The 18,710-nt window shown below is 46.5% G+C and overlaps 1 protein-coding gene across 1 annotated transcript in view; it reads right to left on the bottom strand.

Annotated features, from left to right (window-relative positions):
* KDM3A (lysine demethylase 3A) overlaps nt 1–18,710 on the bottom strand; it is a 2,231,127-nt gene that overhangs the window by 327,406 nt on the left and 1,885,011 nt on the right. Inside the window, exon 24 of the mRNA XM_044063465.1 lies at nt 6,996–7,135. Within this exon, the coding sequence (XP_043919400.1) occupies nt 6,996–7,135 (140 nt within the window). The remainder of the gene's footprint in view (nt 1–6,995; nt 7,136–18,710) is intronic.

Here is an 18,710-nt window from a genome sequence, read left to right as displayed (position 1 = left end):
AGGATAGCCTTAACAGGGGACGAAATACCGGGAGTCCTGATCAAGAGTGGAACTGGAGCAGCCAAGCGGTCAGCTTCAGGTTGTCCAGGTTCGGAGGAGACAGGCAGGATGGATGAGTTATAAGATCCGGGATTGGATCTAGAATCCAAGGAGGATTCACAGAGTGAGACCTTAGGAAGGGGAACCAGATCTGTCGAGGCCAAAACGGAGCAATGAGAATCATTCTGCAACCCACCCGAGATGCTTTCTGAAGAACCTGGAGCATCAGAGGCAAGGGGGGATAAGCATATAGAAGACCGGGTGGCCAAGCATGCACCAGAGCGTCTCTTGGAGAGCCTCCAGGAGGAGGAATCAGAGTGAAAAAACTGTCGCACTGTGTTTGAGGGAGAGGCAAAAAGATCGCAAGGAGTTCCCCACCGTGCGAATATGCGTTCCGCTACTTGAGAATTGAGAGACCACTCGTAAGGGGTTAGAATGGTGCGACTGAGTTTGTCCGCCAGGATGTTGGACCGACCCGGAATGTGCGTTGCTATGAGAAAGCGGTTGGTGGAGATTGCCCATTCCCAAACCCTCATGGCTTCTCGACAAAGAGGGTAAGACCTGGTTCCTCCCTGCTTGTTGATATACCAGACAACCGACATGTTGTCCGACTGAATCGCAATTGTTCCCAAGGGAAGAAAGACTTGAAGTGCTACCAATGCTAAGAGCACCGCTCTCATCTCTAGGACGTTGATATGCAGTGAGGTCACTGAATCGTTCCACGTGCCTTGGACGGTCCGGCCTGCAAAATGCCCCCCCCCCCCCCCCGAGGCGGGAGGCATCCGTGGTCACCGTGGCGAGAGGGGGAGAAGCACAAAAAGGGCGGCCTCTGTGGAGATCTGGGGAGTGAAGCCACCACAGGAGGGACCGCTTGCAAGCCTTGCTGATCGCAATGGGATGATGCATAGGAAGAGCAAGGTAAGACCACTGTACTAAGAGAGTCCACTGGAGGATGCGCATATGTAGCCTGGCGAGAGGAAGAAGTGCTATAGCAGACGCCATGGACCCTAGAGCCCTCAGGACCAACTCCGCCGGAACTTGATTTGTGTGGAGAATGGCCCGCACCTGGAGCTGCAGATTTTGAACTCTGTCCGCAGTGAGGAAGGCTTTTAAACTCCTTGCGTCTAACCTGGCCCCTATAAAATCTATTAACTGTGAGGGTGCTAGGTTGGATTTTTTTGTATTTATAGTTATGCCCAGACTGGGAGCAAGATGGAGAAAGGAGTCTCGCGCCAATAGTAGTAGATGCCTTGTTGGGGCGGTAAGGAGCCAGTCGTCTAGGTAGGGAAAGACCTGCACCCCCTGAAGCCTCAGGTGGGCCGCTACCACTGCTAGTACTTTGGTGAACACCCTGGGGGCTGTGGTGAGACCAAAGGGAAGGACCCGGAATTGGTAGTGACTGGCTCCTAGCTGGAAGCGGAGAAACCTCCTGGAGCGTCTGTCCATGAGAATGTGGTAGTACGCATCCTTGAGGTCTATGGAGCACATCCAGTGATTTTCTCCCAGAAGGGGGAGAATAGACTGTAGAGTGACCATTCGGAACTTCTCCTTGGGAACTGCCAGGTTCAAGAGAGAAAGGTCTAAAATTGGCCTTAGGTCCCCCGTCTTTTTTGGCACTAAAAAGAACCTGGAGTAGAACCCTGATCCGATCTGGTCTGGGGGGACGGGCTGGATGGCTCTTTTCTTTAGCAGATGGCCAATTTCTGCCAAAGCAGCCTCCCTTTGACCGGGTGGGACGTCCGGAAGGGACTTCAATTTTGGTGTGTGACAAAATGGAATGTGGTATCCTCTGGATATTATCTAGAGAACCCAGCGGTCTGATGTTATGGACTCCCATGCCGCTAGGTGCTCCGAAAAACGTCCCCCGACTGCCTCCAGAGTGGAGCAGCCGGGCAACCCCTCAGGGCTGCTGCGCGGGCCGTTCAGAGAAAGGTTCTCTGGACCCGAAGTTCCTGGGAGCCCCTCTGCCTCTAGGGCGTCCTCCCTGTCCTCCTCTGCCACGGAAGGACTGGTTGTCCGGAGCAGGCTGAGATTGCTGCGACTTCCGGAACCACATCTTCTTCTGACCCTTTTGGTTCCTAGAATAGGGCCTCTGGGGTGCAGAGAAGCGGATTCCGACGGCAGACAGCGTCTTCCCGTCCTTCTCGCTCTGGGTCAAAGTGTCGCGAACGGTTTTGCCAAAGAGGGCAGAACCATCAAATGGGGCGTTCGCAAAAGACGCTTTGAAGGGCTCTGAGAAATCGCAATGACGGAGCCAGGCCTGGCGTCTAGTGACTAGACCTGCCCCTGCGGCTCTAGCGGCGCCTTCCGTAGCATGGGAGAGTAGCCACATAGAGGTATTGGTAACTGATCTAAGAGTGGCCATGCGGGTGGAGTGCAGCACTTTGTCCTCCTCCGACATGGACTCTGGGGGAGATGCAGCGTATTCATTAATAAGATCGCGCTGCATCCTAATAACATGTGCCAGGTAGTTCAGAGCCCTCACCGAGAAGGTCGCTGAACTAAACATCCGCTTTCCCAAGCGGTCCATCATCCAAGACTCCTTGCTCGGGGGATGGACAGAGGGACTCTCCTGAGCCAGTTCCCTCTTGGTGGCCGCCGCCGTCAACATGGCATCTACCGGAGGCCCCTTACTCCAATGGGCACGGTCAGACGGTGGGCTGAGGATTCTGTCTGGCCTCTTAGGGATCGTCTCCACGGTGTCCGGTTCCTTCCACGCCCTGGTGGTAATGAGGTCCACCAGGGGGTCGGCAGGAGGGGACACCCAAGAGGTAGACGGGCCCGCTTCAAATGCCTCCAAGAACACGGACTAGTCCGAGGAAGACTTGGGGGCAGACCATCCCCCCCCTTATATGGAGCATTTCCATGATGTCTCCAAATGAGACATCCTCGGGGGGTGACCGTGGGGAGCCTTCCCCTTCCTCCAAATCCGTGTCTTCCGTGAGAGACTCGGGGGAGTCAATGTGCCTCCTTTTGCACGTATGCTTGCGGGGAACATCCTCCGGGGGGCTGTCAGAGGACTCCTCGCAAGCAGCAACCTGTTCCAATGGAACAGCTTGGGGCACAGAAGCGGGCTGTCCCAAGGGCCGGATGGTGGAAGCCTGACCCAGTGCAGAGGGAGCGCGGAGCCAAACAAGTGCCGGGGGTCCGGAGACCCTCAACAGGGCCCTCTCCACTACATCAAATGCTGAAGGGGAGCCGACCTCGACCAAAGGATCCGACAACCAGCTCCCCCTCGGATCCGAAGAGTGGATCGGAGCCGGCGCCGAAGCGCTCGGATGCGGCGACAGTGCGCCAACACAGACGGGCGCCAAGGAGCACTGATCCCCCCGGATCCGAGGCTCGGATCCAGGCTCCGAGAGGTTGGATCCGATGCACTCGAGGGCAGGGTCGGATCCGAAGTAACAAGTACTATCGGATCCGACCCACCCCAGGCTCCGAAGCTGCTCGGCTCCAACTGCTCCAAACCCGGGTAGCGGGTCGGAGAAGGAGCAATCGGCTTGAAAAAGGGGGTCGAGCTCCAGAGGGGAAGGCAAGAGCACTCCCATCTGCATCTGGGCCTGTGTGAACCTTCTCATCATCCGGTCCAGATCAGCATCCGATAGGCTGTACGTTGATCTCGACGAGGCCACAGAGGTAGGCCTTGAATGCCTCCTCGATAGCCTCGACAGAGATCGGGTCTCCTCCTCAGGTCCCGGTGAAAAGCACACTGGAGACCGGAGCCGAGAAGGAGATCCAGCCGATAATGGAGCCACGGGAGAAGCCCGCTTGGCTGGCGGGGCCGAAACAGAGGTCTCTGCCCGCCGCTTATGGTGCTTCTCCCTCCGGTCCCTTTTCCTAGCATCCCTCTCCTCCGAACCTGAAGCGGGAGGTTGAGTCCCAGAAGGAGGAGGGGGAGCCGGGGAGGAATAACCGTGGGCAGTTACTCGAAGGAGCGGAGGTCGGAGCCGAGTCCGGCGGTAAAAGGCCCGCCAAAACAAGCTTGGACCTCCGCTCCTTCAATGCCCTGGGGTTGAACCCTGCACAAATGGAACATCCAGATGTGAGGTGTTCAACCCCAGGCATTAACACCGAGTGTGGCCATCAGCTGGGGAAAGCTTATGGCCACACTCGGAGCATTTTGAGAAAATAGCCTTGGGCTGTTCAGACATCCCAAGCTTAAAAATTAAAGTTACTAAACTAAGGAAAAGTAACTTAAAAAGAAAACATAACACTCACAGGCCCAACACACACACTACGCTACCAGCGAGGGGAGGGGTATAAAAAATTTTAAGATTAACCTCTAAAAGTAAATATATATAAGGGAAAACCTACACTTTTACACAAAAATATAAAAAAAGACTTAAATTTTACAATTTAAATACAGAAAACTGTCACTTAGCTGGAGAGCTGGAAAAACAATCTGGTCACCATGCGTGGCAAACTAGATCTGAGGTCATGAGGGTAGAGCAGGGCATTATGGGTGAGGGGAGGAGCTGAGAGCTTGGATCCATAGCTGGTAAACCATGCCGGTTCGGATCCGATATCGGATCCATAACCCACAGGTTGCAGACAAATGAATCTCCTACTTCAGATTGGATTTTTAGCAGTGGAGGCCTTAATTCCCTTGGGGCCCTGTGAGATGGTTTCTGGGTCAGCAGCATGGCTTTTGTATAGAAATTGGTGTGAGTCAGGAACCCTGTAGTACCTGTCGGGCGTAACTGGGGCTGGAGGCAGAGAGTCCGGGTTAAGGCAGGCCTCCGAGTAAACATCATCTAGGATGTCCAAGACAGGAGGTATAGCCAGAGGCCTGTGCTGAGGTAGTAAGAGAAATTCCCTAAGCCTTTTCTTGGAATCAGAATAATCTTGGCCTTCCCAGTGGAAGTGTTCCCTTAAAGTATGCAGAGTTTCCCCAAATGAGTAATCCTCTGGGGGGGATACAGAAGGGATGGACTCCTCCGCATCAGAGCCTTCAAAAGGGGAGTAAGAATGTTCCTGATCATCAGAGTGCTCTGAAATAATGGAGCCCTGATAAGAGGAGGGGGATTCTTCCTCCACTCTGGGCCTTTTGTCCAGTGGGGGTTGAGAACCCCTGATAAGAGTAATTAAATCCTCAGCCATTTTAAGCATCTGCTTTTTAGGCATGGGGCCGGGAGATGGGCCCTGTGTAGCTCGTCTCAGAGTACATGGCTGCTTTAGACTTGGTGAAAGCCTTGATGGAGAAAGAAGAAGGTCTGAAGACACCTTGAGTGGAGGTAGACCTGTCCACATTTTGCAGTTCAATGCCAAGAGTGGCTTCGGTATCTGTAGTCAGGGTGTGGGCCAAGGAGCCTGCGACCTCGGGCACAGGAGACACCGCCAATGTAGTGTCGTCGGTAGTCAGGGGCTGCATAGGCGCCTCGCTGAGAACCAGACCACGTGCAGCCGGCTTTGGCGTGGTGTCAGTAGAGGTCACGGACCTCGTGTGTCAGTCCTTATCCTTGCGTTTTTTAGATAAAACTGGAGTCTGAGTATCCGACGACATAATACAGTGAAATGCTTTTCCAAAAAAATGCTGGGCGAACTCCGCCCGATGCTTAATGGTGCGTTTGTTAAATGTAGCACAGAAGCAACAGACCGAGATGTCGTGGTCTGGGCCTAAACAAGGTATACAGAGGGAATGGAAATCCTTATGCGGTATTTTGCTTCCCACATGAAATACAATTATTAACTTTGTCGGACATTGGTATGAGGCAAGAAAAGTTTTTCCAACGGGGTACTTAGCTTTCAAGAAGACTTCGGTTTCAAAATTTTCGTAATTTCAGGAGCTGGCCGACCGGCACTTGCGAACTGCTTCTGCTTCGGGCACCGCGCGGCAAGAAAGACTGAAGAAAATGGCGTTGGCTGGTTCCTTTATACCCCCTGTCGCACTGACGTCAGGGAAGAAGTGACAACCGACGCCGGACCTAGACTTTGGAATTCGGCCGACCGAGGACCCACCTGACGGCAGGAGAACCCATCTGTTATGACTGCAGCTGTATGCACGATGAACATCTTGCAAAATCCACTGGTTGTCATACATCAAAAATGTACCATACTGCCACAATGGGTGATAAAAAAAAAAGGCATCTCTACAGCTACCAACAGAACCTTCCTCACAATACTCTTAAAATGCAAAATCAAGACTACCATTTTCTTTGTGTGGCCTCTGCACTGCCCATGTCACTGATCACCCTTACATTCAACCCTTCCTTAACCTTTGTTACATCCTCTATTGTTCCTTAACTCAAAGGACTTGTGCCAATTTCAGACCCTCTTCTGTAAAAGTTGGAACTCCAAGCATAAAGCATTAAGTCAACAGCTTGGGCCAATTAAAGAGCACTGACTGTTCATTGCAAATTAAACAATGGGCCTAAATGCTTCATGTTTCCACACCACGACCAGCCCATTCCTCACAATGGCTGCAAGCACTATTCCAATGTACTTCACTATTGTCCAGTAAGCACTACAGCACTTCTACATTAAGACATCCTAAATAGGCAGCAGAAGGCAAACAAACTTGGTTAAAAGCCAGTGAAGTCATACCCTTTGTGGCATTCAGGCTCCTTTAATCATCTGGGGATTATCAGCAGAGGGTAAACCCCTAACTGTGCATCAACACACAACCTGAAATTTCAAATGCTAGTTTTATATGCTCTATCATGCCACCTTTACTGCATTCACACTCTGCAACTGTCAGTATCCCCCCAAACTAAAAAGTACAATCAATATTAAACAAACTATTTCAAAAGGAAACTATACCCAAAGAATATATAACGGAGATTTTCTTCTACGAAGTTTAAAAAATGCATTTCTGATAAAATGAGTTACTAAATTAGGCTCTCTCCACTTTTAAAACATTTCAGTGGTACAAGTGTATCCCTTAAAACAGAAATCAAACCACATGTTTTTCAAATAAAATAGTCAAACTTAAATGCAGCTGTATCTATACAAACTACCTTTTTAAGCAGTTCTCTGATCTTTGGAGTATCTTTTGCTGCATATATGTGCCACAAAGCTCCAGGCTTCTCATTTCCTTCAGTAAACCGTTTTATTGTCTGCTCATCAACATCACCATCCTGGATGGTCTTCAGAACCTCTGTGTCAATGGAAAAACATTAATGCAAAACATTAATCAGGGTAGTGTATATAATACAACTGGCACTACTGAATTTGTTTAGAATTTTCGCAAGTACTTGGCACTTTAATATACAACACTGAAACAAGTAAAGCTGTGCAAGATACAACAGTAGATCTTCAAAGTAAGGGTAATGTAGTTGTACACATGACATGTTATGCTGAACAGTTTCCTGAAATGCTCTGCTACTGATGTGCAAACCACTTGAAGTATTAACCCTTAATCCAATGTGGTTTTGAGCACCTCTCTAAAAAAGGATTAAACTGGTCACTGAATGATTCTGTTACAGATGCAGAATATTTTTTTCGGGGGGTGGGGGTGGCGTGAGATTTGGGAGTTTTTCACTGTTTACCCCCCAGAGATGCTAAAGAAGTGCAAAGACAAAGATGTCAAAAACCTCAAAGTAATACTTAATAGAACAATGGAATTTGAAAGGAGCACTTGTCATTTACTTGAAGAGGTAGAGGTTGCCACAACTGAGGTTGCTGAACACATGAATGACCAATAGGGGGTAATGGAGTCACTCAAGCAGGTAGCAAATGATACAGAGATTTAAGAAAAGGCAACAAGGGCATTAATCAAATTAAGTTGAATCTCATGGGCATAACGATGAAAATTTAATTTAAAACTATACACTGTAATTTTTGAGGGTGAGAACACAAAACTGTTGGATTATATGAGAGGTGAAATGCAGGAATGGACAGGTTTTGTTAAAGGACTCCTTGGACACTGCATCAGTGACTGCTGGAAGGGGAGACCAGGTATGGAAAACCCAGGCCAATAACAGAGGTTGTGACTTATTTTAACAGAAAGAGACTAGTTGTGTAAAATCTTACCATAACCATAAGATGTCCTGATCCATGTTGCAGCATTCTTAGTGTGGGATTCCCAGCTTCAAGCAACCCGAACATTGTCCCCTATACAAAAGCGGTTGCTGTAGGTGTGTGGGTCGTCACACATAGGGCCATAAACCAGAGACCTTAAATATAAAGTCTGCATGCACAGACCTCAAAAAGTACAGTTGTGTACACTTACCATAAATGTAGATGTTCAAGTGTATTCACTCTTGCAGTCATTACATTTGGGTTATCTGCATGCAGGTAGCCCTCAGCCGGCCTGATTAACAAAGTCTTGGGTCCTGCGTCAGTTGCTGTCCCTTCTTCCATGACGTCAGGTCGTCAGGGGTATAAAACAAGCAGCAGACGCCATTACATCACTTTTTTCCTGCCCCAGATGTCAGGTGCCCCCCTAATGGGAAGCAATTAAATATAAAAGTACAAAGATATACATCCAACAAAAAAGCAAATACACCAAAAAGGCTTTTAATCATAGTTAAGGAAAGTAGAGGTACAGCAAAAAGAAGTTAGGGGGCTGGAGGGAGGGTAACCAGAACTGCAACAGTGAATACACTCATCTACATTTATGGTAAGTGTACACAACTGTACTATGTTCTTCGTGTTTCACTGTTGAGATTCCAAGTACTATGGTTAAAAGGAGGAATTTAGATAGCATTAGGGCCAGCTATAAGGCCCTGCAAGACTGCAGTGGCAAAGCCAGCTCTGGATTTAGAAAAAACTGGCAAACGATAATGCTTGGTGAAAGTATGTACAGAACTCCAGGTAGCAGCTTCTAGAATGTCCCTGGTAGGAACGCCTCTGAGAAAGGCTGTAGAGGTAGATGCAGCCCTGGTGGAGTGAGGTCTGATCCCCTGGGGGATAGGTTTTCCATGGTGCTTATAGCAGAAATGAATGCAATGACTTATCCATTTAGAAATGGTTTGCTTTGAAATAACCTTCCCCTCTACCTCTGCAGCAAATGCCACCAGCAGTTGTTCAGATTTCCTTTCAGGTTTAGTCTATGGTGCTTATAGCAGAAATGAATGCAATGGCTTATCCATTTAGAAATGGTTTGCTTTGAAATAACCTCTTCCTCTACCCCTGCAGCAAATGCCACCAGCAGTTGTTCAGATTTCCTTTCAGGTTTAGTCCTGTCCAAGTAACATCTAAGTGGTCTGTGCACATCCGTTCCCCTTTATTCTGTGGATTGGGAAAGAAGGTTGGCAAATGAATGGATTGATTAAGAACCACACTGGATACCACCTTGTCTGCATGAAAGATGATGAAAGGCTCCACTGCCATAAGGGCCTGGTAATTTAGATACCCTTCTAGCTGAAGTGATTGCTAAAAGGAAAGTGGTTTTCCAAGAAAGAAATATTAAATCCGCAGTAGCAGCTGGCTCGAAAGGAGGTAGAGTGAGTTTCTCCAAGACAAAGTTAAGGCCCCAGGCTGGGGTTGGTGGTCTCAAATTTTTGGCCCCTTTGAGGAACTGCTTGAACAGTGCATGAGAAAAGAGGGGAGAGATTCTGTGTTATAATGAGCTGAAACGGCTGAGGCGTGGATTTTAATGGAGGAAAAAAGACAGGCCCTTGTGAAGCATCTCAGTTAAGTATTGTAAAATCTGAGGTAAATTGGGCGCTGCTGTGCTCATCCCTTGAGATTGGTTCCAGGCACAGAATCTTTTCCATTTTTCAGCATATGATTTTCTAGTACTAGGCCTCCTTGCCTCTAAAATGAAATCCATCACAGGTTTGATGAAGGATGGTAGAGGAGAGATTAAGTAATTAGCCAGGCTGCAAGGTTCAGTGTTAGAAGCTGAGGGTGCAGAATCTGGTTCTCCTGCTGAGACAGCAGGGAAGGAGTTTGAGGCAGATGCCATGGAGATAACAGAGACACACTGCACAGGAGGGGGTATCAGTGTTGGCACGGCCAGTCTGGAGCAATCAAAATCATCCTTGGTTTGTCCTGTTCAATGTTTAGTAGTATTTTGGAGAGCAGAGGGGGGAAGGCATAGACTGATGGCTTTTTCCAGCTGAAGGACAGAGCATCCACTTTCCAGGCTTATTTGTGGGGAGTCCTTGTGCAAAATTTGTCCAATTGGTAGTTCTGGGGAGAGGCAAACAGGTCTATATCGCAGCACCCCCATTTGCATGTCAACATGTTGAAAATCCTTGGTTCCAGTTTCAACTCGTGTGGGTCCATGAGGTTTCTGCTTAGTCCGTCTGCCAGTGTATTTAATATTCCTGGCAGGAACTGAGCTTGTAGGTGCACTTGGTAGCTCAAGGCTGTGTTCCATAATGCCATGGCTAGTCTGCAGAGTGGGTAAGAATGTGTACCCCCCTGCTTATGTACCACATAACAGTGGTGTTGTCCGTCTTTACCATTAGTTGTCCTGGAAGAATGTGGTCCTTGAAAGCTGTCAGAGCATTCTGTACAGCTAACATTTCTTTTTGATTGATATGCAGGTGAATTTGACTTGGGTTCCATTTGCCCTGAATGCACTTCCCTGCCAGGTAAGCCCCCCCCCCCCATGCATAGTCTGATGTGTCTGTTAGGGTTTGGGCGGCAGGGGGTGGTGTGAAAGGCAGTCCCTTGTTTTGGTGCTGGGCCTCTGCCCACCAAAGGAACTCTAGGCATAGGCAAGGTATGATAGGAATCATTGTTTCTAGGTCTTGAGATTGTTGACAATATAGGCTTTTTTAGATACCACTGTAGTTTCCTCATATGCAGTCTTGCATATGGAATTAGAAGAATGCAGGAGGCCATTAACCCCAAGGCTTGCAGTATTTGTCTTGCAGATATAACAGGGTTTTTGTGGCCACTTGTTTGAAGTAGGTTGTCAAATGAATTTGTTTCTCTGTCGTGAGGTAAGCCATCTGGGAAGTTGTATTCAAGCTTGCTCCCAGGAATATAATTTGTTGACAGGGTACCAGGTGTGATTTTTTTTCATTTATGGTGTAAACCCAGACAAGTTAGAACCCTTTGTACAAAGGCCAGATGATTCAAAAGTATGTCCTGGCTTTCTGCCTGAAATAGACAATCGTCCAGGTATGGATACATTTGAATATTTCTTTGCCTGCAAAATGCAATAACTGGAGCTAGGCACTTTGTGAATACCCTGGGCGCAGTAGATAAGCCAAAGGGCAGTGCAGAGAACTGATCATGCATGTAGCCTGCTTTGAAGCGTAGGTATCTTCTGCAAGATTCCCTGACTGGGATGTGCAGGTATGCTTCTTTTAAATCTAGTGTTGCCAACTAGGCATCTTTACCTAGCATAGAAGTAACTGGTGAAGAGTCAGCATCTTGAATTTTGGAATCTCCAAAAAGGTGTTTAAAGTAGACAGGTCCAGAATAGGACCCCATGAATTGTCTTTTCTGGGTACCAGGAAAAGTCTCGAGTAGAAACCTGGTCCCTTTTCCACTTCTGGTACCAGCTGAATAGCCCCCATGCTTAAGAGAGAAAGTACTTGGTTTTGGGCCTCTGCCCACTGATTCGGGGGTAGGCCCGGCCACCCGCTTGGTGTTGGCAACATGTGGAAGTGAAATCTGTATCCCTGGGACAATATATTTAAAACCCATTTGTCCTGGGTAATGTGTTCCCAATTCTTTGTACGAAGAACAATCTTTCCCCCCAAAGGGGCAGTCAGTTGATAAGTGCTTGGAAATTTTAAAAGAAAGTCATTGAGACAGTTTACCATAGGGGGGGAGTCTTATTCCCAGATTTGGAAGTGGTGGCCCCCCACGGCTTAGTTCTGTGTCTCTCCTGGGACTGAAACCTGGGGGTTTTGCTGTGTCTGGGTTTGGCTTGAGAAGACCAGGAAGGGGCTGGAAAAGACCAATTCTTAGAGGGCCAGTGCTTACTAAATCTAGGAGGCTGAACTTGTAAAAAATATTTAACAGTTTGCATAGATTTAGCTTTATCTTCCATCTTTTTAAGAACTCCCTCAGCCTTGTTGCTAAACAGGCGGTCCTAATTTAAAGGAGCATCCGACAATTTAGCTTTAACATGATCAGGCAAAGAATGCTCCTTAAGCCAAGCATGCCTTCTGAGCACAGACCCAGTAACAGCCACCTTGCAAGAGGCCTCTAATGAATCAAAACCACATTGCAAAGTATGTTTTCCAACTTGTTCAGCAGAATGCATTAAATCCTGTAATTCTTTATTTTCCAGAGAGTCAGGAATCAACATAATTTTCTGTTTAAGCAGTCCAATAACATGTTGCTGATACTTTAACATATGAAGCTGGCAGTTTAAAGCCCTAATGGCCAAGGTTGTGGAATTGTAATCCTTCTTACCCCATCTATCCAGCGCCCTGGAGTCTCTATCAGAAGGGGTAGGATTTTTAGCAGTAGAAGCCTTAATGCCCTTGGGCCCCTGTGAAATAGTCTCTGGATCTGCAATAGGACTTTTAAAAGGGAACTTGTGGGACTCAGGGACCCTGTAGTATCGGTCAGGTTTTCTGGGAGCAGGAGGCAAAGAATCAGGGGGCAAACTAGATTCTGAGAAAGCAACAATGTCTAGTACAGGAGGTATAGCTAAAGGCCTATGCTGAGGCAAGAGTAAGAAATCCCTAAGCCTCTTTTTTGAATCAGGAAAAATCCTGGCTTTCCCAGTGGAAATAGTCCCTTAGAGTATGTAAGGTTTCCCCAGAAGAAAAATCCTCAAGAGAGGAAGCAGAGGGAATGGAGTCCTTAGGTTCATAGGTTCATAGATTAATTCTAGGCTAACTGCCCTTGCAAGCCATTTTAAGCCTAGCCAGTTATCCCTTGTGAGACTCAAACCCTGTACCTTGTGTTTGTAAGGCAAACATCTTAACCATTAGGCCACCCTCCCAACCCTCTCTGCATCAGAATCTTCATAAGTAGATAAGGGCAAATACAGATCATCAGAAGAATCAGAAACAGAATCTTGATCATAAGATTCATATTCAGCTTCTTCTTAGGGGGGGGGGGGTTGGCTACCCATGACTAAAGTTATTAGATCTTCAGCCATTCTTATAATTTGTTTTTTAGGCACAAAGGCTTGAGCATGTGGCCTGGGCACCAGTTTTTTAGGCATGGATCGAGATTTAGGCCCAAGTAAAGAAGGAGGCATCGGTTTAAAATGCAAGTCCGAAGGCCTGAATAAACCCTCAGAAGCCTGTGCCTGCACAACGGCTCCGGACCCATTCAAGGTAGAGACATCCACGGGTTCCATAGTTGAAGCATCTTGCAGCATGCCGGACTCTGAATTGGTCTCAGTAGAGGCCTGCGAATCAGAAGTAGCGGGTATCAGGGGCTGCGAAAGCGCCTCACTGAGTAGCGGCGACTGGCTTAGGAGAAGCGTCGTTGGCAGTTTTGGAGTCTTGGATTCCTGCGTCAGATGCTGTCCCTTCTTCCATGATGTCAGGGGGTATAAAACATGCAGCTGACGCCATTACATCAGTTTTTCTTGCCCCAGATGTCAGGTGCCCCCTCAATGGGAAGCAATTATATATTATGGTACACATCCATCAAAAAGCAAATACACCAGAAAAGTTAAATACACTAAACAAGAAGGAAAGGTAGAGTCAAGAGAAGTCAGGGGGCTGGAGGGAGGGTAACCAGGACTGCAACAGTTAATACACTCGAACATCTACATTTATGGTAAGAGTACACAACTGTACTATGTTCTTCGTGTTTCACTGTTGCAGTCATCACATTTGAGTTGATTCCCAAAGCTAAGAAAGGGAGGAGGAAGTTAGAAAGCATTAAGGCCAGCTATTAAGCCCTGCAAGACTGCAGTGGCAAAACCAGCTCTGGATTTAGAAAAAATAGGCATGTGGTAATGCTTAGTGAAGGTATGTATAGAGCTCCAGGTAACAGCTTCTAGGATGTCCCTGGTAGGGACTCCTCTGAGAAAAGCTGCAGATGTAGATGCAGCCCTGGTGGAATGTGATCTTATACCCTTGTGGGGTAGGTTTTCCACGGTGCTTGTAGCAGAAATGAATGCAATGGGCTATCCATTTAGAAATGGTTTGCTCTTAAATGGCCTTCCCTGCTGCTCATGCAGGAAAACCAACTAGCAGCTGTTCAGATTTTCTGAGAAGCTTAGTCGTGTCCAAATAAAATCAAAGTTGTCTGTGCACATCCAAAGAGGGCAGTATTCGTTCTCCTTTGTTTTGTGGATTAGGGAAAAAGGTAGTCAAAGGAATGGACTGATTTAGGGCCACACTAGACATCACCTTGGGCATAAAGGAAGGATTGGTCCCGAAGGAAACCCTGTCTGCATGCAAGATAATGAAGGGTTCCACTGCCATGAGGGCGTGTAATTCAAACACTCTTCTTGCTGAAGTGATGGCTAGAAGAAGGCTGTTTTCCAAGAAAGGAATTTCAACTCTTCAGTTGCAGCTGGCTCAAAGGAAGAGAGAGTGAGCTTTTTCAAAACAAAGTTAAGGTCCCAGACTGGAGAAGGGGCTCTCCAGGGTCCCTCTAAGGAAAGTACAGCTGTGTACACTTACCATAAATGTAGATGTTGGAGTGTATTCACTGTTGCAGTCATTACATTTGGGGGTAATCTGCTGGCAGGTTGCCCTCAGTCGGCCAGAATTCCAAAGTCTTGAGTCCTGCGTCGGTTGCTGTCTTCTCTTCCATGATATCAGGTCGTCAGGGGTATAAAACATGCAGCTGACGCCATTTTCTTTAGTTTTTCTTGCCCCCAATTGTCAGGTGCCCCCAAAAAGGTAGCAATATTATATATATATATATATATATATATATATATATATATATATATATATATATATATATATATATATATAAAATATAAATATACATGCTTCAATAAAAACTTTACCTTCATCTACAAGCAAATACACCACATAGGTTGTAAAAGATAGAGAAGGAAAGATAAACCTTAGAATGACAGGGGGATGGCAACCTGGACTGCAACAGTGAATACACTCTAACATCTACACTTATGTAAGTGTACACAACTGTACTATGTTCTTCGTGTTTCACTGTTGCAGTCATTACATTTGGGTATAATCCCAAAGCTATGGTTGGGAGGCTGGAGCTAAACAGCATTAGGTGCGGCTATAAGTCCCTGCAGAATTGCAATGGCAAAGCCTGCCCTGGACTCAGAGTAGAGAGGCAAATGGTAATGCTTTATAAAGGTGTGAACAGAACTCCAAGTAGCAGCCTCTAGAATGTCTTTGGTTGGTACTCCTCTGAGAAAGGCTGCTGAAGCAGCTGCAGCTCTGGTGGAATGAGACCTAATGCCCTTGGGCGTAGGTTTACCATGGTGTAAGTAGCAGAAATAGATGCAGTGGCTTATCCACTTTGAAATAGCCTTTCCTTCTGTTCCTGCAGCATATGACACTAGTAATTGATCAATTTTTCTTAGAGTTTTAGTCCTAATCAAGTAGAATCTTAGCTGTCTGTGTACGTCCAAGGAATGCAGAATTTTCTCCCCTTTGTTCTGCGGATTTGGATAAAAAGTTGGCAGATGAATTGTTTGGTTAAGAGCCACACTGGAAACTACCTTAGGCATAAAAGTAGGATTTGTCCTCAGAGACACACTTGTCTGGATGAAATATGACAAAAGGGCTCTACAACCATGAGGGCCTGTAGCTCAAACTCTTCTTGCTGAAGTAATTGCTAGTAGTAGAGCTGTCTTCCATTATAAGAACTTTATGTCAGCGGTAGCAGCTGGTTTAAATGGAGGCAGGGTGAGCTTTTCCAACACATAATTGAGGTCCCATGCAGGTAGTGGTGATCTTCTAGGAGGCCTTAATTTTTTGGCTCCTCTAAGATACTACTTTAGTAAAGGATGAGAAAAGATTGGTGGCTCTGTATTGTAATGAGCCAAAATGGCAGAGGCATGGATTTTGATTGATGAGAAAGATAGGTCTTTGTCAAGCATCTCGGTTAAGTATTGTAATATCTGAGGAATATGTGGTTCTGCTGTATCAGTTCCCTGTGCTTGATTTCAAGCACCGAATCTCTTCCATTTGTCAGCATAACATTTTCTAGTACTAGGCCTTCCGGCTTCCAAAATGACATCCATCACAACTTTACTGAGTGGTATCGTTTGTATGATTAGCCATGCTGCCAGGTTCAGAGTCTGTAGTTGACTGTGCAGGATCTGACTGTTTTGCTGGGACAGTAGTCGTGGTCTTTGAGGCAAGGTACAAGCTGGGTACTGAGGCAAGTTCCTTAGGATTGGGTACCAGTATTGGCGGGGCCAGTCTGGGGCAATTAATATCTTTGGCTTCTCTTGTCTGACTTTTAGGAGGACCTTGGGTAGAAGAGCCAGAGGAGGAAAGGTTTTTCTAACTGAAGGATAGGGTGTCCACTTTCCATGCTTGTCTGTGACAAGTCCTGTGCAGAATATGTTCAATTGATAATTTTGAGGAGAGGCAAATAGATCTATGTCTGTGCTCCCCCATTTTGTGTTGCAGGAATATTAACTGAACTGGAAGTTTTGACTCTGCTCTTCAGTTAGTCCCACCCACCCTCCTTGTTTTTGATTTGGTGTTAATCTTAGTGGCCTAGAAACTACCTGCCCCTCTTGTAAATTTGTGTTTGGATACTCCTTCTGGGCCCATCTCATTTGCTCACTCAACTGAGTGCAGTGAGATCATATTCTGATTTCAGGCACTCCTACTGTGTACAAAGAGAGCATCTGGGAAACAGAAAAAAAAAATTAAGCTTGTTTCCTGCCTTTCCTGTTAAGTAGTATAGACTATTTGTAGGCTTCTGAGCCCCCAAGCCCTTCTGTGTTGGAGGGAAGCCTTCTATCTTTGTTTTTTTTTCTTATAACTTGCCAGTTTTCTAGTTTCAGCACACAAATCTGTTTCTTTGATCTCAGCACTTGTTCAGAAAAAAAAAAAAAAAAAAAAATTTAATCTGCTTTTACTGTACTTGTGTTTCTACCTACTTTATTTTACTTTTGCATCATCTTAAAAGTACTCAATTGTATTTATTACTGCTTGCTGTAACTCATTGTAAGCCTTTTGGTTTAAACACTTGGGCTTCGGACCAGTTGTTTTGCACTGAGAGGGTTTGTGGTCTGCACTGTAGTGGCAGAAAGTACAGTTTTGTACCTACCATAAATGTAGATGTTCGAGTGCTAATACAGCTGCAGTCATAACAGATGGGTTCTCCTGCCGTCAGGCGGGTCCTCGGTTGGCCGAATTCCAAAGTCCATGTCCGGCGTCGGTTGTCGTCGCTTCTTCCCTGACGTCAGTGTGACAGGGGTATAAAGGAACCAGCCAACACCATTTTCTTCAGTTTTTCTTGCCCCAGATGTCAGGTGCCCCCAGAAGGAAGGCAATACATAAATTTGTGTAATAATGCAGTGCAATATAATCGAAATAACAGTAGTTGCAAGCAAATACATCATAAATGAATACCCCAATCAGGTTGTATGAGGATGTGTTGGCCTATAGGCCTGTCCCAAGAGGGGAAGGAGGGAGGGAAACATGGAATGCAGCTGTATTAGCACTCGAACATCTACATTTATAGTAGGTACAAAACTGTACTATGTTCATCGTGCATACAGCTGCAGTCATAACAGATGGGTAGAATCCCAAAGCTAAGAAAGGGGTGGTAGGCACTAGGTGGAACTAGGAGCCAAAATGCCCTGCAAGACTGCAGTGGCAAAGCCTGCTCTAGATTTGGAGTATAATGGTAGGTTGTAGTGCTTGGAGAAGGTATGCACAGAACTCCAAGTGGCTGCTTCCAAAATATCCTTGGTAGGAACTCCTCTGAGGAAGGCTGCAGAGGTGACTGTGGCCCTGGTGGAATGAGTTCTAATGCCTGTAGGTACAGTTTTGCCATGAAAGGAATAGCAAAAGCGTATGCAGTGGGCTATCCATTTTGAGATTGTTTGTTTGGAAATTGACTTTCCTTGAGCTCCCACCGCATAGGCCAAAAAGAGCTGTTCTGATTTTCTGAAAGGCTTTGTTCTGTCCAAATAATAACGCAGTTGTCTGTGGATGTCCAAGGAATGTAGTAATCTCTCCCCTTTGTTTTGAGGATTAGGATAAAAAGTAGGTAAATGTATGGCCTGATTTAAAGCTACCTTGGATACCACTTTAGGCATAAAGGACGGGTTGGTTCGTAAGGAAACTCTGTCCTGATGGAAGATGATAAAAGGCTGGACAGCCATAAGAGCCTGTAGTTCTGAAACTCTGCGAGCTGAGGTGATAGCCAGAAGGAAAGCTGTTTTCCAGGACAAATATTGCAAATCAGATGAGGCAGCTGGCTCAAAGGGAGGCAAGGTCAGTTTTTCCAGAATGAAATTAAGATCCCAAGCAGGTATTGGTTGTTTCCTTGGAGGTCTTAGATTCTTAGCCCCTCTGAGGAACTGTCTTAAGAGAGGGTGAGAGAATAAAGGTGGATCAGTGTTGTATTCTGCAGAAATGGCTGAGGCATGGATTTTGATGGAGGAGAAAGAAAGTCCACTGCTTAGCAGTTCAGCCAAATATTGTAGTATTTGAGGTAAAATCAGTTTTCCAGGATCCTGGCCCTTTTTCTCATTCCAGACACAAAAACGTTTCCATTTTGCGGAGTAAGCTTTTCTAGTTGATGGCCTTCTAGCCTCCAAAATGACATCCTGCACCTCCTTGGAGAGTAGGGCCTGCTGTGATGCTAAGGAATCTTCCATGCGGCTAGGCTGAGTGTTTTTAGCTGGCTGTGACGAGTTTTGAAGCTGTGCTGAGTCAGAAGAAGAGGCA

The sequence above is a fragment of the Protopterus annectens genome, chromosome 2.part1 (assembly GCF_019279795.1).
Source record: "Protopterus annectens isolate FY-2018-M chromosome 2.part1, PAN1.0, whole genome shotgun sequence".
Classification (NCBI taxonomy): domain Eukaryota; kingdom Metazoa; phylum Chordata; order Ceratodontiformes; family Protopteridae; genus Protopterus; species Protopterus annectens.
The sequence above is the reverse complement of the archived record's forward strand: the minus strand, read 5'-3'. Positions and strand labels throughout refer to the sequence as shown.